General features: G+C 38.5%; 1 protein-coding gene across 2 annotated transcripts in view; it reads left to right on the top strand.

Moving 5' to 3' along the window:
* The window catches only part of GPHN (gephyrin), a gene marked incomplete at its 5' end in the record, with an annotated part of 319,581 nt that extends 300,030 nt beyond the window's left edge, over positions 1-19,551 (top strand). For both annotated transcript variants that reach the window (XM_082485919.1, XM_082485920.1), the window contains 6 exons: positions 8,921-9,008; positions 11,082-11,155; positions 13,871-13,935; positions 15,216-15,319; positions 16,500-16,596; positions 18,555-19,551. In XM_082485919.1, the coding sequence (XP_082342045.1) occupies positions 8,921-9,008; positions 11,082-11,155; positions 13,871-13,935; positions 15,216-15,319; positions 16,500-16,596; positions 18,555-18,688 (562 nt within the window). In that variant the 3' untranslated portion in view covers positions 18,689-19,551. The remainder of the gene's footprint in view (positions 1-8,920; positions 9,009-11,081; positions 11,156-13,870; positions 13,936-15,215; positions 15,320-16,499; positions 16,597-18,554) is intronic.
* Between the last annotated feature and the right edge of the window lie 1,788 nt (positions 19,552-21,339).

The following is a 21,339-nucleotide window of genomic DNA, read 5'->3' as shown; positions in this document are numbered from 1 at the left end:
CAAGTCAGTTCACATATCGTTGCTAACAGCCTAAATCAGGAGGACACATTGAATAAGCCTTTGGGCTCTTCTAAGCAGTGCTGGGACAAGCATCAACAAAAACCAGCCCCTAGAATAAAGCCTTGCTACCCAAAGTATGAACAATAAGAAGATGCTTCTGCTTCCAGAGCAGGAGAAAATGTAACAGGCATTTTCTTACATTAAAAACATCTTTGTGCTCAAAGGAATATAGTCCAGTATTGTAGAGACAAAGTTCTAGTTCCTGCCATTGACTAACAGCGGTTAAAAAATTGACTTGCTGGTCCCAAACAAGATAAGTTTCACTTTCTGTTCCTTCTCTTTGCGTATTTCTAATAAACTCTACTTTACTTTCCTTGGAGAATTTGTACTATGTTTTAGTAAACAAAAATCAATGTCATATTTCACTTGACATTTTCTAAAAAAATAACTATTTGTTTTAAGACATAGCTGATGACAGGGAATTCTAAAAGTCCTTTTTATATTGTCTCTGACCTGTGGCTTCCAAGTCATTTTTCTTCTGGAAACAGACATTTTTCCAGATTACTAAGTTATGATTCTGTAAAAGGTGGAGCTTTACAGAAAAAAAATTCATTTTGAGGCATTGCCTTTAGGGACTGGATTTCTTCCTGTCAGAGACCTCCATACTGTAGTTCTAATTACTGTGGCACTAATTACATCAATCACATTTTACTTTCAGTTCTGTGAGTATAGGGCAATTCTCATATTTCGTAAGTCCTCTGAAAGAAATAACTGCAGAACCATGTTTACCCTTCATACTCACCAGTGCACTGTCATCTTTATTGATAAGCAGTGTCTTTGGCATTGATTATTGTATTGTGTGGTGTAATTTTCAGTCATATTATTTCAACCCAACTACAACTGTTGAATATTTTCCACTCCAAAAGTGAAAACTTGACAGTGAATCCATATAGATTCACTTCCTTCATAAGAAAGAAGAAAAAATAGAAGCTATTATCTTTACCAGTGAAATTCCATCCAACTTCTTGGAAAAAAAAGTGGATTTCTGGTAAGTATTGGGATAAGGTTCATTGTCCTCAGCCAGTAAAATAGCCAGGGCTAATTTATGAATTAATGGAAGCCAGATGTTCTCAGGCATCTTCAGTGGACACACACTAGCCTGGATTTAGAGTGGATAAAGTGCTCATGGGTTAATACAATGGCACGGCACCTGAAGACAACTGTTATCAAAGCTCTGGTCCTGTTCTTTCAGCATTGATGAAAAAAGTCACTACAATTCACAAGCAGATGCTTGCAGATGAATGTACACAAGCAGCAGAGAAGAATGGGATAGGGGACCCCAACCATCAACAATGTAATGCCTTCATGTAGGTATATGCTCCATAGTACACAAGCACCTGGCTTCTACAACATGGGACCCTTTCCTCTTGCCCTCCCATGGCTCTCTCTTTGTTTGACCTCTCTGCTCTTTTGTCATTCTGGCATATATATGAGCGGAAGTCATCTGAAACAGTTCATGAAAAAAGTGGAGTAAAATATGTTATCATCCAGATACAGAGAAAAAGTTGAAGGCATGAAGCAGATCTCATGATAGCTTCAGCAAAAGAGTTGAAGACCTCTAATCAAAGTCTCTTTGAGTTCATAAATATAACATGAAAAAGAATACTCTGCAAAATAGCGTTCTTATTTGCAGCAGCATCAATTAAAGGAGCAGCAAAAAGTAACAAAAACATTCTTTTATGTTGCTATCAAATAGACAAAACTTACATCGTCACGTTGAACAAGCCAAAAGCTACTGTAATTATTCCAGCTTTCCTCACAAGCTGTCCTATATTCTTAGGGAAAATGTATTACATCTGTTCAAAGTGATCCTGGGAAATACCACAGAAGGTAGAAGGAAGAAACATTATGAGAACATGATGAAATACACTGGAGAATTTTGAAACAAATACAGTTTCAGAAGTGTCCATATGTTCTTACATACATCATCAAAATCGGATCTTCTTCTGCTTTAGAAAACCATACTAGTGAAAACACAGAATTCCTATTACATTCAAATATTCATTCATTGAATTACATTCATTGAAATACATTGAAATACATGCAATGAATTACATTCAATCTTACATTCTACAGAAGTTGGGTTTTAGTTGGCTAAACCTAATATGGCATCTATTCGCTATTCTGCATCCTGCAAATTACTGATATGCAAAATATTCCTCTTGGCCATGAGGTGAGAAGTGGGTGACAGACTTTGTCTTTATGCCTAGCTGCATTTATCTATTCATTTTGAAATCTGTCAGCTCAACTGAATAAGCACGAGAAGAAAAATGAGAGTTAATCACAAAGGATCAAAGCCATATCCCATCTTTCCTCAAACAGAAATGTCATTGAACTTGATGAGATCTCTGTCTGAGAAGAGTAAGTACAGTCTCTTGGTTTTTTGATGAAAGTTTTACTTCGGTAAATTCTTTCTTGTTTTGGAGGTGTTTCTTCTTTTTTTTTTTTTTTTACTGATGTAGAACTAGCAGCTTGATTGGGATCTTTGCATACAACGGGAATTTCTAGCTGGTCCTTCTACCTTAGTTAAATCTTTTCTTCTTCTGGGAGATCTGTTTAGTGGAAAAGAGACCTCATAAGATGCAAAATTAGCACAAACCACTGTTCCCAGTTCGTGTGGGCGTGGCCAGAACGTGCTAAACTCAGGGTACCCCCAGACGGCACATAGCCTTTTGAAGTTTACGGTCAATTGCTGTAGTTTAGTGGAGCAGCTGGTCTACTTTGATCTACAGTTGGTCTACTTTGATTGGTGTAAGATCACTGCTAGCACTTCGGGTTTCACTATGCGTCCAGGAATCTGTAGTTCCTCTGAATCTGTGAGCAATCATGTCTGAAGGGGTCATTATTTCAGTATGTAACTGAAATACTTGAGATGTTTTCAAATAAAGTAAAACAGTAGGCAAGAAAGGTTACCCAGCTCTGCTTTTGTACTCACAACAGACACTTTTGCATGCATTCGGTGCATTATGGTGCATGCATATCTTTCTGTATCTGTGTCCAATATATCTGTAAAGCATGCAGGTTTAAGGTGCTAGCTGTGATGGTTTGCATGCACAAATTTTGCAAGTACAGGTACCAGAAGACCTGGGTTTATAAAAGCCTGGGCTGATACATAGAAGAGTACAACAATCATTAGTCACCCAACAGTAATAGCTGTATATGGTAATGAACAACAAGGACCGAAAATGACTGTCAGGTAATGAGGTTAATTTGAATGAGACTAGTGTGGCAAAGAACTTGGTGGAAATGGTCCTGGAAATTAATAATGAACTGTGGATTTTGTACTGTGACAATGGCTTGATAAGTTAGTCCTAACTAAATGGTCCGGTTCAATTTTACAAGGATCACTCATTTTACTGCCGAGTGGTAGGTGATGCAGATCACCATTTGTTGTTATTTGTTTCCTAAATTAAATTATAAAACTGAGCAGTTTAATTGCATGTATCAAACTGCTGGTGTTAAGGGTTGTATCACAGAAAAGGCTGACAGATTTATAATTAATGACAGTGAAGCACAACAATAGGATCAACAGAAGTGAATTAACAGACGTTGATTTCTATTTGAAAGAGAAGATTACACTGTAATTTAGGGTACTTCAAAATGGCACTTTAAACAGAGAATTCTTTGGTCTTGACTGTACTGTAGCTATTTCTTTTGAGAGAGATAAAGGAAAAAAATCTTCTGCATGGCTAATGTCTATTTTAATGAGGCTTGCATCATTTTCTTGTTCAAGCTCTTAAGCTCCTGCATATCTTTTCAGTTCAAAGACAGCTCAGTAATCAAGTGCTACATAACAGTTTTCCACAAACAAGCTTTGATAATCAGAATTTTTCATGAATCCAGAAGGTGTTCATATTCTGGTATACTGCCATCCTGCAAGCCCTCTCTTCAAATGAATGATATCCAGTGGCATGTCAACTGCAATGTCATGCACCTGCTTACTGGATTCTACACATACAAAAGATACCCTCCAACTAAGTTCCAGATTGTGCTGCTCATGCTGTTCCATAAAACTGAATAAAGAGGGTCAGGAAATTAAGGTAGTAAAGCAGACGCTCTGTTTATCAGACTGGCAAAATTAGCAGAGAATATAAAGATATGTTTAAAAGTATATGGACTCTATGCAAAGCATTGTGTCTGCAACTTCTAAAAGGTATGTACAATACGCACAATATTTTGTGCAGACACAATCTGCTGTAGATGGGGATTTCTACTGTTGAGAGAAGGTTTGGATTTGTGCTTACTTCCCTATATGAATAGTTTTGTAAACTGTGTGTAATCCTTATAGAACAGATTTGCTTAGTTGTATTTACAGAAGATGCTGGGATGTGATCTGAAACACAGAGTGTGATTTTTTTTAATCAATTGCAGCATTTAGAAAAACACGCTGTCTTCTTGTACACAATGTCACTCTGACTTTGAAAATCACCAAATGAAACAGAATAGTTTTGCCATCTGGAAATGAGACTTCCCATCAAAATCTACTTTACCTTGATTAAGGTATTCACCATTGTACTTGAGCACCTGTTACGGTTCTGTCCATGAAGAAGAAAAAATTCAAGACCAGCACTTTCACAAGACCTTTTAAAGGATTTATCATAGTAAATTAAATCACTAGTCTAGCTAATCCAGTATCGTGCCCCTAGTAATGGCCAGGGCTTCAGAATACAGCTTCTGATTTGTACCTGCTTAGACAGTGTGTTATTTCTCAGCTTCATGATGATTTATCACAGGCCTTTTAGAACAATCTTGTCCTATTTATGCTCAGATGCCAAAGTTATTTTGTCTGTTCTTTCAGAAGATTATAGTCTTCAATTATTTATTCCCTTTCCATGTCAAGCCAAAGGAGAAGCTGCTCATTGTTATGCAACAAATGAAACAAGAAATAGTATCTTGTTATCTGATTATATCAAATATGTGTTAATACACAATTTGAATGATAACTCTCTGCATTAAATCCACTAACGGCAAGGAAAATGTTTGCTACAGTGTTGATTGAAGATTACAGCAGATGACTCCTGTAAGGAGTGTTTTGTGTAAATTGCAGAGTCATGGAACTACCAGCCTCAAGTAGGACAGAAAGTTAGACAGACCTGAGTGACAAAAAGAAATGTGCCAAATAAGGTAAAAAGAAGCCTTCTGCAAAGGCACGGGAGAGAATTCTGTAAATATCTCCCTTCTTCAGAATAAAATCCAAACTAGCATAATCATTCCATTTATTACAATAAAATTTCTATCACATCTTTCATTTTTGGAGAATTCAATGCATTTTGCAACTATCTAAAGATGATATGCAGTGCTATTGGCATGATAAAGTTTTAGTGGTAGAATTTTTAAATGTCTTGCATTATACAGATGGTAAAGAAAGGGATATATCATAGAGGTCATTCTAGGGGAAATGCTATAGAAAAAAAGGCACCAACTCCAGTATCTTCAACTTTTTACATGGTGGAATAAAAAAGCCTGTATAATGAAATACTCCAGTGGTATGCTACCCTCAAAAACAAAGGTGTGAATTGAGGCCTCACCTGGGAGTGCTGGTGGACAACAGGATGACCATGAGCCAGCAATGTGCCCTGGTGGCCAAGAAGGCGAATGGCATCCTGGGGTGCATCACGAAGAGTGTGGCCAGCGGGTCGAGGGAGGTCATCCTCCCCCTCTACTCTGCCCTGGTGAGGCCACATCTGGAGTACTGTGTCCAGTTCTGGGCTCCCCAGTTCAAGAGGGACAGGGAACTGCTGTAGAGGGTTAGAGGGCAAAGGGCTACTAAGATGATTAGGGGGTTAGAACATCTTTCTTATGAGGAAAGACTGAGGGACTTGGGTCTTTTTAGTCTAGAGAAAAGAAGACGGGGGGGGGGGGGGGTGTCTTATTAATCCTTATAAATACTTAAAGGGAGGCTGCCAGGTGGATGGGAACAGTCTTTTTTCAGTCATGCCCAGTGATAGAACAAAAAGTAACGGGCACAAACTTGAATATAGGAAGTTCCACCTTAACATGAGGAGGAACTTCTTTACTTTGAGGGTGGCAGAGCACTGGCACAGGCCGCCCAGAGAGGCTGTGGAGTCTCCCACTCTGGAGACATTCAAAACCCGCCTGGATGCCGTCCTGTGCAACCTGCTGTAGGTGACCCTGCTCAGGCAGGGGGGTTGGACTGGATGGTCTCCAGAGGTCCCTTCCAACCCTGACCATTCTGTGATTCTGTTTGAGTTTAGGCGTATTTGGGGTTTGGTTTTTTTTTTTTCCTTTGTTAAGTAATTTTATACATAAATGCACACATATATATGTTCAGTATGTAAGTAGGAGCACTTCCATTCTATTTAACTTTCACAACAGTTAAATATAGACTCATTTGCTTTTTATTGTTCCTCCCATTATTATCAAACCACAACCAAAAGCAAGCACACTTCGTAATCCAGAATGAGGATTTTCCTGGACAGGTGGTCTTGCAACCTATGAATAACTTTTAAATAATTAAGCAAGATAAAATGAAACAGCCTGGAGCAAGCTCCAAATAAGGTCCTCAGCTGCATCACAACCTAATGAGATAAATATACGGAAAGCAGTCTTAGCCTAGTAATTGTGGCATGAGGGTCTGACTGTCGTGGAACTTCAGGGAGGACTATATTGACCTGTGTAATGAATTTGTATTTCTTGCTGCATTCCAATCTGCAAGGATTAAGGAATACTTAAATCTTGAGAGACTTTTCCTATTACACACTCTGTAATAATCTTAAGCAATATCTTGTTGCATATAAATTATCACTTACACAATCAATATGAAACAGTTGGTTCTGAAGAAGACACTGACAGTAGCCAAAACCAGACTTGCTTCTTTCCTCTTGCCTTCAACAACTAGCGAAGACTTGTGCTGGTTTTTGGATAAAATGATCCTGAGATTTCACAAGGGGCAGCTGAGAAAATGTCTCTGTTTCCTAAAGAACAATGAAAGAGATGGTTTTGCTTGAGTCCGTATGTTTTATATTTTCTCCCAAAGAAAAGAGAGTTCAGCCATTCATTATAGGCCACTTAGAGTATCCAAGATACCCAGTACCCTAAACAAAAGTCATGGAGTCATGCCACAATATCTGCAGCCGCTGATTTCTTTAAAAAATAATGGTAGTGTATAATTCTATCTGATTGATTACAGCCTACACTATGGCACCAGCAACCTGCCCTTCTTTCCGCTGTAGTTTGTTGACTACCTCTTACAAAGCAATGTGGCCCTAAAGAGTTGATGTAACCCAACACAAATAGAAAAAATTTGCAGGATAACCACACTGTGATGGCAAAGAAGATGCTGCATCGGTCACTGGAAATGGTGGAGAAAGGGTCTTGAGTCTTTTTGCCTGTAAGGCATGGGCAGAGTAGAGAACACTTGAGGGCTCCCTGGTGAGAAGATGAGGAGTGTGCAGGGCTACTCAATGAGGGAGCGCAGTCTTTCTTGTGTCATAGAAATTGTAGTGCACGCAGCAGCATGTAGTGCTAACTGCTGCTTATATTTCACTAAAGCATGGGCAAAGACAGCATGGTCGGAGGAAAGGATTTTTCTTTCTTAGACCTTTTGAAACACAAAGTTTCTGCTAGTCTCTGAAAGGTCAACCAGGATTTGCATAGTCTTTCTAATTTTCCTGTTTCCAGTTTGAACCCCAAAATAACTTCAGTGATTCTGTCTTTTAGTGAAATATAGCCGAAGTTCCCAGAGGATAGCCCACATGCCATTTGCAGCCTGCAAAGCCTTGGTAACCCATAATGGCATTTTGTAATTGTAGTGTGGCATGTAACTGAGGTGCTCTATTCCAGGTGAAGTCCTTTATACAGTCACTAGCTTTACTGCTGCTTCGTTCTATTGCATTCTAAGAAGGAACAGCCTCCTATGAAAAACTTTCAGGATCACTAAAGTAAAAACATACTGTTGAAGGAACGTTACATACAGTTGTAGCAATCAGTCAGCTTCTGGTCAGTTCGTAAATCTTAAACACAAAGTATGCATTTAATATACTGGAAATTCCTTCAGATTCCTTTGGTCTTGTGTATTACCAAGTTTCTCCATTTCATGCCTTGAAGCTCTGTATTAGCATCAGTACTGCTGTTAGATAGCTAATGCTCACTTCAAAGTTTCCAGTTTAGATAAAATAAAAAAAAAAAAGAGTTAAGACACAAAAACTTAAATATACTCAGCTTCTATCCTTCACCTCCACAATTATAATCTTTGTATGGAGTCCAAACACCACCACTCCCCTTGCACTGTTTCTCATGAAGGTAGACACTTGAACAGGATGGACTGTGTTTTTTCAAGATGAAGTGGAGGTACAGCTGGATTTGCTGCAGAGCCCTCAAATGGAGAAGATAAACAAAGGGTTCACTCCCAGTTTTCACTGATGGAAGTTTGAAGTGGAGCCTTACCCCATTTTTGCACACGTCAGATAAGCTAGACAGATAGTACTGCAGCCGGCTTGGTGACCAGTAATTTTCATGTGTCAGATCCCTTTATATAGCCCTGTCAGTTCATCTTAATCATAATTTGTGTTGCTACCTACTGTGCAAATTACATACTTTTAGACACTTGTATTAGCGTTCTTCAGTCCCGACCTAAAGTATCCTACTGGTCCTGTTGCAAAGCTCTTAGACAGAAAGGTGCCACACAGTGTGGTGTTCACTGAATGAGATTGCAGTTCTTGACTTGAATAGAGCAGTGTGGAGTCTTAAGAAGGAAAAGACCTTATATTATCCTAGAGCGGTATCTCTTTCTTGAAATACATGTGTATATGCATCTGTATGTGTGCACACAGACACTTACTTACACTACAACTCGTAATACTTCCATACCACTAATCTGCTTGCCTGTTCTTTTCTGTAGCCCAGATGATTTACTGAATGCACTGAATGAAGGTATCAGCCGTGCTGATGTGATCATTACATCAGGAGGTGTATCTATGGGGGAAAAGGTATGCTAAATTTAAGTATGACTTGCTACAATATATGTAAGAATTTCAAGCCAGAGTCTGTCATCAGAGCTTCTGCCTTTGCATTAATGTTTATTAAAAAGGGATCTTACATTTTTTGGAATGCTGAAATGTGAATTAATTAAGAAAATAGTCTTCAATGCTATCCTCATTCCTTTTGTTCTTATTGCTGTACGATAGTAGACACAATACAACAGGGAAGCTTTTAATTCTTGAAGTGAGTGATTTGCAAATGTCTTTTTATTTAGGGAATGATTTATGTCGTTATGATGAGGAAGGTGCTTGATTAATAGCACATGAAGGCAACAGACTTCTTTTTATTCTTAGAGCAGGTAAAATGTAGATAGAATAAAGCTACTTTGAAAGTACTTCGAAAAGCAACCTGAGTATATAAATAGCTCTTTCTTACTCAGCAGATCTGTTTCCTGAATATGCCAAAGCTATATCTGTTACAAAAATAGTTCTATCACATTTTGCGCCTGATAGTCCTACAGAGGCAATACATACGAGACACAGTGAGCTGATATATTTGCCTTTTGAATCATTAACAGAATTGTTGATTGAGTTCCTGTTGGTAATCCCTGTGCCAAAACCATCAAAGAAAATAGGGATACACAGATGCTGGTGGGGCGTAGATGAACCTGCAGGACATTTATTAATCATGACTTATGCGAAGGAAAACTCAGATTACTTTTTGATCCCAGGCTGAATCTGTGAGTTTGGCAGGTAAAAGAAACATCTCTCCTTTTATAACTAACAGATACTAAAGACAGTCATTAGGAGATGGCAAACATGAGTGCTGTTTTTGTCACTTTTCTGAGTAGAAATCATATTGTTGGATACATCATGAAAACGGATAACTAGTTAAACCAGTACCAATTACTTCCAATCCCATTATTGTCCTCAGTATTCCTAGCAAAATAATCAAGGAAAAGTGCTGGCCTTTAAATTGGGAAGTGGCGATATAGTGCAGACACAGGAACACTGCCAAAGGGTCTTACAGGCATTTATGCCTCCTGGCTAATTTCTCCCCAGACTGAATTTGAAGCAACAGCATGAAGTCAACAGGATCTATGTTCCACTGATGGATAGCCCTCTGATACTGAGCTTTCAACAGTTTTAATGAAATAACTGTGAACATCCAAAAAGCAAATAGAAAGTAAAAATGGCGCTAATGCAATCAATAATTGAGAATTCATGCCTGGCTGAAAAAAGTTGCTGCTTTCCAAGTATTTGAGCACACACCAAAAAAAAAAAAAAAAGAGAGAGAGAGAGAAAGATGGGAAAACTGCAAGGAAGCTTCAGATTTACTGCTTCCAAAGTCTCATTTCACAGATGACTGTTATGTCCTGTGTCTTTAATCTTACTAAACACAACAGACAGGATACTACATCTTTGAGCAAAGCAATTTTCAATAAAGATGAAAAAAGTAATTTGATTTAATAACTGGATCGATTGTGTTTACGCAAAATCATTTAACTTGAACCTAACACACAAGCCACCCACAGTTTTTCCTTTCTAAGGACTATTAAACTTGACCACTGTGAATTAGACCATGTCCCCAAGAAATTACAATAATTACAGTATCCTGGAAAACTATGATTTCTACAGTACACTATTGATTTCAAAAGTACTAGGAGACCTCTAAATCTGCTGTTAGATAGCTTCCATGGCAAAAATTAAATAACTTGATGATTTTAAGTCTTAACTTTGAACCATAAAGGCTTCTTTTTCCATCTTTGACATAGAGAATGTTTTAGTAATAGGCATTTGTGGGGTCCTCTAAAATTCTGATGCTGCAGCTGACTTTTAAGTAAATATGTTACTATGTCCTCGTGGAGTCAGGTTTGGCACCTAAAATGAGTCTGTTCTTCACGTCTTCTTTGTCAAAATACTTTCTTTCAAATACTGGAAATGCTCCACTGGACTGTAGCGCTTTCAGGATATGAAAAGTCTTTCATCTTCACTTGATATTAATTAATTGCTTTGAATGCTAAGACAATGTAAGCCACTTTGATGTTACTTAATCAATTTTCTTTTTTTAAATTTAAACAGGACTATCTTAAACAGGTGCTGGATATTGATCTTCACGCACAGATTCACTTTGGCAGAGTTTTTATGAAACCAGGGTAAGAAATCTTTCTACTTAGGCAGCATAGATGGAGGCTGTATTGGGCCAAATATTCTATAGAAATGCTTCAGTAGATTTCAGTTTTCCAAATACACTGTAAACCACATGGTAGATATATATGGGAAAAGAAGCAAAATCAGTCCTATTCAGATTAGTCATCATCTTTATGGGTGAAATTACCTAGAACAGAGAGATTATGTTTTATCAGTAAGAGGTATTTCTCTAATAACTATTGCAAATTAGGTTTGGGGATTGGGGGGAAACTAGCAAGGTATAACCATGGCCACAGTCTTCACTGTGATCACAGTGCTCAGATATTGACATTGTTATGAAATAACCAGGAAATACAAGGACATTTAACTGCTGGTTTGCTTAACGAGCATCTCATTTCACTTGAAAATTTGCATAAGTCATATTCCTACAAACAAGCAATTTCTTGAGAGAGGTGTGATGACAGCTAATTTACAAAGTTGTATCTGATTGGCATATTAAGCATAGTAATTTTAAAGTAAACGCAGTCCTTTATGTGTTTAGTTTGCCTCAGAAAACTGTTTCAGCATTGCTTTCCTTTGTAGCACTGCTAATTAAAGAGTCGGGAAGTGTGCTTCGTGGAGAAAATGAAAAATACTGTACTGAAAATAGAGAGTTCCCTTTCACAGTACAATGGCGGAAAGACGTCTACAGCTCCGCCTCGCTAACTGTGGAGTGCAGTTTGTTTGCAAGCTAGTTTGGCACGGTCCAGTAACACAAGGCCACGTGCAGCTTTGAGGAATGATTCCCTCTAGCCCGTAACTTTTGCCAGGGAGCAGAACAGAAAGTGGGTGTTTGCTGTGAAAACAGACAAATACTTTTACTGTCTCTGCGTACAATCCAGTAAAGAACTGCATGTGGGTTTGGTGCTTGTGCCGCTACTACCACCATCTCCCTTCCATAAAAGGAACAAGTGAGCTGAAAGCACGTTTCTTCCTGTGCTGGATGTAGCCCAGGCATGGAAATAGCTCACTGCTTCTGTCATACTGCTACAACCCACATGGGGAAGTCCCAAAAGTGGGATCTGCACTCCAGCCTCTGCGGCTGACAAGAATGAATAACCTGATTTTGAGAATTCAGAATACTGAATTCTGGTTCCAGCTTATCTGAAAGTGAACATAATTCTTTCTTCTGGTGATCCCTCTGTAGACTTGTAGCAATAAACTTTTAATAACTAGCCAGAAGAGCTTTAAGAAATCTTATTTTCCCCAAACATCCATTTTCATTTTATGCCGTAAGGAAGATATTTCTTACTGCTACCAAAACATTTGGTCATCTAATCTTACTGAGAATGTAAGCACTCTCATTTTCATTGGCTGTAGTGCAATAGCAAATATTGTGTCTTAGTTTTTATTAATTCTGTTTTAAAAGGCCTTAGATATGAATTGTGATTACTATATTGGGAAAAATTCCCATGGGTAAGTTCCAAGAGCGAAGCCAGAATTTGCTTTCTACGCCTGTATTTTGATGTGCTATGTGACTGCAAAATGATTCCTGGGGTTTACCATTCCTTCACTTGACTTGAAAGTTGCTGAGCTAATGCAAAGTTGTATCTTGTCTAGCAGCACAGGAGAAAGTACTGGAAGACTTTACCAATGACAGTGTTGAAATCTAATATGAGAACTCAGAGTTTCCAGTAAATATGAATTAGCAATTAGATTTTTTGTACCTCAGTTTGTGCACTGGTTATAAGATTTGGAGGTCTCACAGATCGTTCCCATTATGTTAGAGGTATTTTAAAACAGAAACTGCCAACACCAACTTTCCCTGGTAAAACAGAATATTGATTAGTCCTAGCAGATACAAAACTAGGTAGTAATGATCAAAGTGTATCAAATCTCCAAAGCTGCTGGTGGTCAGCAGCTATCATCTGCTGGCCAGGTGCTAGTTATTAGCTCAAGATGAAGCCAAGGAACTCAGCCTAATTATTGCTCCTACAAAGTAGTATTTATAGTTAAAAAGGATTACATTAACATAGGTATATAGAAAACTTTTTTTAATGGATGAGTCCCTTTTCTTTGCCAGCCACGTTCTTGAGCCATCACATTGCTGTCCTATTTGTATAACTGTAATAGCCCTGATGGCAGGTCACTAAAGATCATTCAGGAGCAGCTCTGAAAGGCAGAGCGAGCTCTTTACTGATAGACCAAGGTCTTACCTGACTGCAGCTCTCTGCCTGTGTTTCTGAATTTGTTCATCTGCAGACTAGCTAGCATCTGCTGCTCTGAAATACTGCTGTGTTGTCACTACCGAGGCAGACAATGGAGTAAGGGAAATTAGAGTCACTAATGTTACAAAAAATTTGGAGAGCCTTAGATGAAAAACAAATACAGTTCTGTAAGTGCATAATTTCAGTATTACTGCTTTGTTATTTGGCTCCTAGCATGAAGACGGGATTTAGATTTTTGATTGCTAGTTCATCTGCTCTTAGATGTTTCCTCATCAGAAGCAAAATCATCTACTTAAAACTTCATAGCTGAATACCAAGAAAAACTAACTGTTCTGTCATCACAAAGACAGGATTATACCCCCAGTATGGAATAAGCAGCAGGTGCTAATGAACTGTACTGCTGAGAAAGAGAGAGATCCTGTTTTGTTTTCTTTTCCAAATGTTTTCAATAATAACATAATAATGTTCAGTCAAAGTCTAGTGCAGATATTAAATAGCTTTCGTTTTCCGTAGCCTGCCAACAACTTTTGCAACTCTGGATATTGATGGCGTAAGAAAAATAATCTTTGCGCTCCCAGGTAAGCTGTTTTGTGGATTACCTTTGTTGCTCTGCAGAGATGACAGACATGAAACAGAATGACATTTCACAGCACCTAGGTCTGGGGTTGGCATCCCTAAGGAAGGTACCTGTAAGGTTTTCCCAGAAATTTCCAGAAGAGACAGACTTATAGGGGTATACTAAGGAGTCCTTTCTTGTTCCTGTCCTCAAAATTCAACAGTGTACAGGTCTTATGATTTCTTCTATCCAGCGATTTCCTTGGGGTTTGTATATGGCACTATACAGGGGTGTTTTTTTCCTACAGCTCCTTCTGCTTTCAAATAAATATTCTGTGCATGTAAGTCAGTGCATCCACTCTGAAGGATTGAAAATGGAGACAAAAAAGAGAGAGTGCCAAGGAACGTGTCACAGATTTTTATTTTTTTTCATCATGATCGTGCCATGGAACCAGAAGAGGGCAGCATTGCTTCACGTCCTGCGGGCTGCGTCGCCTTGGGAATAAACATCTCCTTAGGGATCTAGCTACAAATCTCTATCCTAATAAATCAGGAGGAATTTATTTTATTCTTATTGCTCTGGCTTTGCATGGATTTCTGACTATACAAGGAATCCTGTTCTTGATAAGCTGATGGTTTCAGGCGTATCTCTAGGGCTTTTTTTCTCTCTTGTTCTAGTTGATGTAGTAAATTTTCTTCCAGGGGAGAGATCAATGGACCATCTGTCTGATCATAATATTTATTTTAGAATTGTCATCTAGAGAAGTCTAGATGTGTAACACAAGTGGTGTTTGACAGACATTGGTCATACACCTCATTTGAGTCAACAGAAAATGTATAAATCAGTAGAATTCTCCTCAGAATTTGTACTAAAGTGTTTTGCCACTCTGTTAGGGAATTGAAAGCTATTTTTCCTTAGATCTTGGAAACCTTAATCATGAATCGAGAGCCCTATCAGCTAGGACCTATACCTGTGCACAATAAACCCTGCCCTGGCCCCAGGCAAGTCTAGGCCTAAGACAAAAGGCAACGGAGGAACAGAGGCAAATGGTGGGGCCTGAGGAACATGGGGCAGTTCTGGTCAGAGCAGGATTTCAGTACACCACCAGCCAGAGATGGTAGCTTTCGACAGGTATACTTGCCACATGCCGTTCCAATCTTGAATGAAACTTTTCCTGTACATAGCATGAAAAGCTCTTTAGAGGCCTTCAGAGTGCAACTGCTATAAAAACATGAGATCACTTTCAGCATTCCACAGAGTAAATCAAGAGGGAGTCACCACCAACTGTTCTTTGTCCTACAGGCAATCCTGTGTCAGCTGTTGTCACCTGCAATCTCTTTGTTGTTCCCGCACTGAGGAAAATGCAGGGTATCCTGGATCCTCGGCCCACCATCATCAAAGCCAGGGTAAGAACCTAGTCCTCAGTTTAAAAATTCTCTCAAGATGTTGCAGCACAGCTCTTTGGGCTCTGAAAGGCTTTCTTGTGTGGGGAATCTGAGCCCTAGACTAATTCTGGCAAGTTGAAGGAAGTTCACACAAAACGGAGGTACATTCTCAAGCTCTGTTAATGGTAATATTCAGCCCCATAATTTCTAAGAGTTATATGGAGCAAGATATAGGGCTGCAGAGGCAGCTGTTTGCCAATCAGGCAGGAAGGATGCTTTCCTGTTTAAAAAAAAAAAACATGTGTTTTAACCTGTGGTAAAAAATGAAGAGTAATTTGGGAATACCTAAAGAGTTGGGTAGTTCTGTATTAGCAATAGAAAATACAAAGTTTAAAGCCTTTCTGTTCTTGAGTTATTTATATAAGTAACCCACATGACCCCCACTTTAAGCAATGTAAATCGCTTAAACTATTCATTTCACTCTTACAAGAAATCATGGATGTTGTAACTCTGTTTAATATTGATTCAAGTCATGTTATAATAAGGTATTATTCTTCTATTTTTGATTCAAATAAAGTACCAAGGAACACATTACCTTTTAGAGTTTTCCTAGAGTTCTTGGCTATGCACTTTTTTCTTACTGCTTAACCCATGTCTCTATCACATTTTTCTTTATGTCACAACTAACATATTCTAAAACTGAGAGCAATTTGTAGTGACCCTCACTTTTTGCATGAATTTTCCAATGTGTTCCATTAAATTTCATTGTGAGCCATCCCCTGTATGTCTCTTCATTTCAAAGATTGACCATTTCCCTTTTGTCAGAGCTAGCAGAATTTTGAATGTGAATAAAATTTTATCTTTATGCAGTGTAGTCCAGAGACCAGAAGTGATAAAGCTTTTTTCCAGAGAAATACTATCTTTAAACTTCCAGTAAAAGAACAGCTTTGAAATATTCCACTTAATGCATGTAGACTCCATCATACACTTTGATATTATAATCACAGTTGTATTTCCCTTAAATACTGCCGTCTCTACCTTCTACAGCTTTTGATCTTGTGCTAGACACCATCTGACCTCAAAATGCAAGTTTTTAAAAAGACTGTTTTTAAGGAAAAACAACTGAGCAGATGACTCCATTATCTTAGACAGTGCAATGTGAATGCATGACATTCTTACCCTTTCTTTGCTTCTTCTACAGTTATCATGTGATGTAAAATTGGACCCTCGCCCAGAATATCATCGGTGCATACTGACTTGGCATCATCAAGAACCACTACCTTGGGCACAGAGTACAGGTTAGTGCCCAGTCACACAGACTGACGGACACACTCACACAGGTCCTTGCCTTCCTACATATATGTCTAAAAACAACCAAGCATGTGCACGTGTTTTTCATATAACCTTCCTCATGCAGACTGATTTGCTGACATCCTTGTGGACATGCATATATGTACGTTAGTATAAAATTCAGTCATGATATGACTTACCAACTTCACCATTAAAACTTCTTTTATCTGAATAACCTGCCTTTATACACACACACACACACACACACACAAAATACACTTGTGTGCTTGCATATGTGCGCACATTCCTTTTTATAAACATCCACCCATGCTTACTTGCACTCACAGACACATTTGCTTACTTTTGCTTTTCTGCGTGTACTGAACAGAGACAGGTTGGGCCATAGGTAGGAACAATACAAATAAAAGAAGAGTGATTCTAGCTGAACTGGAAAGGTAGAAGAGGCTGTATACCTTCTCTTAAAGCAAACTAAGACTTTGATTAGTCATGTTTGCCACCTAGGGATACTTCTGAATACTCAGCTGGAGTTGAGGTAAATACTATATTTGAATACTTCTTTAGCTGTAGACTGCTAGAAGACCGACTCTCCCAGTTTCTCAAGAGTTTCAGGTCCTTAAGTAATTAATTGTCTTTTTGCTACATCCAAATTGTTCAATACAAAGCACAATATACAGGTTTCCACAGGGAAAATATTAGCTCAAATGCATCTTACTGTTTACTCAGAGAAAGTTCTTACCATTGACTGCCAATATCACACAACCTCTGTCATACTTCCAGGTATAAGTCAAGGTATTACTTACGTCTATAGCTCTGTATTTGGTTTAACTCTGTTTTGTTGTGAACCATTTCTTTCCTTATGCAAGCAGACTGTCTGGAATGATTTATTCATCAATATTCAAGTTTGAAAACCAAGAAACTAAAGGGCATGAATTTTTATTGCATTTTCATTTTTTGTCAGTACTACCAATGTGATACTGTTTATCTTCACGACATGTTTATGAAGCTCAGTGTCCTAAAGAAACCCATTCTTTTGAGGTGGTATATGTTACAGGTTTATGCAGCCGGCAACCATAACAGAGTCCGACCCTAGGATCCTGCTGAAAAGTGTAAAGTCTGAGTGAAGGTTTCCGATTCCTCTTTTATTAGTTCTCAGGCTACAGCTCAAGCTGTGTGCCTCTGGAGAGGGCCCCCTACCCCAGATTGTGCCCTCCAGTTATACCTATACCACCCAGCACCTGATCCGCAACTTCAATCACTTAATTCTGGTTTGTGGTCTCTTGATTTCCTATTGGTTTTCTTTGTCTCTGGGCTGGCCATCTTCTGAAGTTACTTCATTCTCTCGGAATTGTTTCCCTGGTCCTTCATTCTGCTCACATCTGCCAGATTCAGCTAGGTCTACGTTAACAGCATTGGTTTTATCAAAAAGTTTACCGTCCGTCATCTCTTGTGGCCTACGGCTTCAACTACTTTAGTTACTAGTGCTAAGCTACTAATGCTAAGCAAGACTATTCAGAGAGAATAATACAGTTAATAAAACTTACTCTATAACAGTATATTAAAAACATTCTAGACTGCTGGTTTTAGCCTTTGTACAGTCAGAATTAGGTGTACAAGTTGAAAAATAAAGTAATTTTGATAGGACTCCAACTGAAAAGCAATTTACTATGACAAGATATGAGGTGCAGATAATGTGGAAGGCTGGATAGGAAAGCAATCAGCAAAGGGAATTAGAGTTTTGAGCACCAGAGTGACGAGAGGCTAAATAATTCTCTACAAAGTTCTCTGTTTCCAGCCACCTTGGAACAGTGAGATCCCTGTTCTATGAACAAGTTAGCAACATGAACATCTTCATAAGAACAGCTCGTGTTTCCTGCATGGTTGGTGTGTTGCAGCACTTGAAACTAACTGAAAACTTAACTGAGATTTTTCTCTCACTTTCCTGTAGGGAATCAGATGAGCAGTCGTCTGATGAGTATGCGCAGTGCCAATGGACTGTTGATGCTACCTCCAAAGACAGAGCAGTATGTGGAGCTTCACAAGGGGGAGGTGGTGGATGTCATGGTCATTGGAAGGCTATGATGTCACCAGCAAGAGCGAAGCTTTGATGCATGTCCACATATCATTGACTGTATCCTGTAATATGCAACGGCACAGCTAGTTTTTCTGATTTGGATAAAAGTTGATCAGTATAGTCAACATCTTGAATTATATTTCAAATGGAATTTAAATAAATACCTTTTAAAAAAAAACTTTAAAACAAATCTTAACAAAGAAATTTATTCTGATTATATCAAAGCAACTTTTTCCTTTCCTCGCAATTGCTTTGTGTGTTCAATGCTAGTTCTAATAGCGGTAGCTTTTAGTAGACAGCAGTAGGTGCCTGCAGAACTTGTGTTTTTTCTCATCTTTAAGATACAACTACTTATGCTCTTAAAACAAGGCTGTCTGCTTATTTATACTAGCGTAGACAACACTTGGATTTCCCTTATTAGTATGCTTCATAACCGCTTCACAGAGAGCTTCTGCTTGTTCTTTATCTTGTATCTCGTGTTGATGTGCACAGTGCCAAAAGCAGAGTGGCTGCACTGGGAACCCAATGAAGCCCCGAGGTTTTCTCACCTCGCTGCGCATTCAGGGATCTCTCTTGTCCCGGCAGCCACCCAGCTCAGTACTCTTGGGCAGTAACTGGATACCTTTTATTTCAACGAACAAAAAAATTGCTTCCTTAAGTGCTGACAGCCTTTTTAACCAATACATTTAAAAATGTACAGAACTAAAAACTAAAAAAAATCAAAGACTGATCTTGTACAGATATTAGTGTTACCAGCATTCGTGTGGAAATTAAATGAGCAAAGAAATAAAACTAATGTTAAACAACTCTGTACCATAACATTTTCTGTAATGATATTGAAACTTAAATGAATAAAAAAAATCCTCAATCATTATTTAAAATTTCACCTGTTTAGCCTTGTTGTTTGAACCAAAAAAATAGTGGTTTAAGAGGGTATTTGGGGTGGGGGAAGAGGACATGAAGGAAGGGAAAATAGTATATGGAATCTAGGGCCTTCCCTCATGTACAGTATCATGAGTGAACTGAAAATACAGAGTGAGCTCTCTCTCGCATATCGGCCGAGGGACAAAATGGAAGCAGCATTTGGGGGGTACTACAATTGGACTAGTCAAAGCTGGAGAATACTTTTTTTTTTCCCCATCTAAATTGCATAGCAGTTGCAAACAGCCCTTGTGCTGCACTCTGTGGAATTTCATAGAGCTTTTTTTTTTTTCATGAGATTCTGGTTTTGATACTGGGACTATTCAGCCTTTGCCAGATTATGTATTTCGGTAATTTCACATTTCATCTGGGATTAAGACCATAGCAGTGTCCTACAACACCATCAACTATCCCATCAACTCCATTCATGAAGCCAGAACATTTGTCTATAGTATTTTTTGAAGACTTAGTCAGAGGGGACACAGAAAACCGGGTTTAAGTCCTGGCTGCCACAGTGGACCAGAGCCATAGTTCCATGATAACCACAGAGGGCATCCCTGAGGCTGGTTTTAAAACCAAACTCTTTGCCGGCTGTGCAACAGCCTGAAGACTGCCCGCACAAGCCATTGCAAAGGTTGAAGGCAGGTGGGTATACACCATGTTCAAAGGCATTCCAGGGGCTGATCTTTCAGAAAAAATAGTAACAAAACTTGCCAATTATATTTTTTTGTTCTGAACTGCATGTCCAGGTTTGTGATCTCGCTGTGTAGCAGCAGGACAGTACCAACTTAAATTCGTGAATGCCTCTATTTTCTCTTCCAATATTGTAAACCACAGAAGGAAGAGAGAGGAGAGTTAACTCATCTCTGAGAAATAATGTAGAACACTGCCTTTTATAATCCAAAGGATTATTATGTAGTTAGAAGTCATTACAGGCAGCACATGTAAGGAAAATTGGAAATTTATAAAGGACACCAGTAACAACAACCTCGGGGAAGATTGTTCATGCAATTTGAGATGCTAGACAAAGATAAAAGAGAGACATCAGGAAGCCTAGCCAGAAATATCTTGGGTCTGGTTTACATTAAAACCATTACTCAAAACAAATGTGGCAGAGAAGAGTTGGCACAATGCTGTCTATAATGCATGGCTCTGTTTAAACCATATCTCGGCATCGTAAGGCTTAACTACCATTGTAACAAATGAAGCATTTAGAGGTTAATCAAGATAATTTTTTTCCAAATCACCGATAATATAAATTGCTTTAGCCACTCTACTGTCTTTTGTACTCCCCTCTGCCCAGAATGTTATGCAAGAAAATAAGCTTTGCAGTTTCTGAGAGAGATGCTCACAGCCCAGTTTTCATTAACGCTGAAAGCCACAGCAGTATGTTGGAGAGGAAACTCTGGGAGCAGTACAATAAATCATTATTACAAGTCTATCTCAATTATCAAGCCTAAAATCTGAAAAAAAATGCCTTGGTTGTTGTAATATAAGTGGATATGAATGTAATATAAATAGATAAATTCAAATCACTTTTTCATTTTTAACATTCCCAACTGACAGTTTCGGGGAAGGTTGGAAGCTTCAGGAAAAAAAATCAAGGACAAGTGGATCTTCAAGCATGTGGTTACTTTGGTTCAAGGACTGAGACGTGCAAATGGAAACATTTTAAGAAATATTTTCACTATTTTTAATTCTCTAGGTAAGGTTTTAGCACAATCAAAATAGCAACTTA

Source organism: Vanellus vanellus (assembly GCF_965231255.1).
Source record: "Vanellus vanellus genome assembly, chromosome: 6".
Lineage (NCBI taxonomy): Eukaryota > Metazoa > Chordata > Aves > Charadriiformes > Charadriidae > Vanellus > Vanellus vanellus.
Note: the sequence above shows the minus strand (reverse complement) of the source record. Positions and strands in the feature narration are given on the sequence as shown.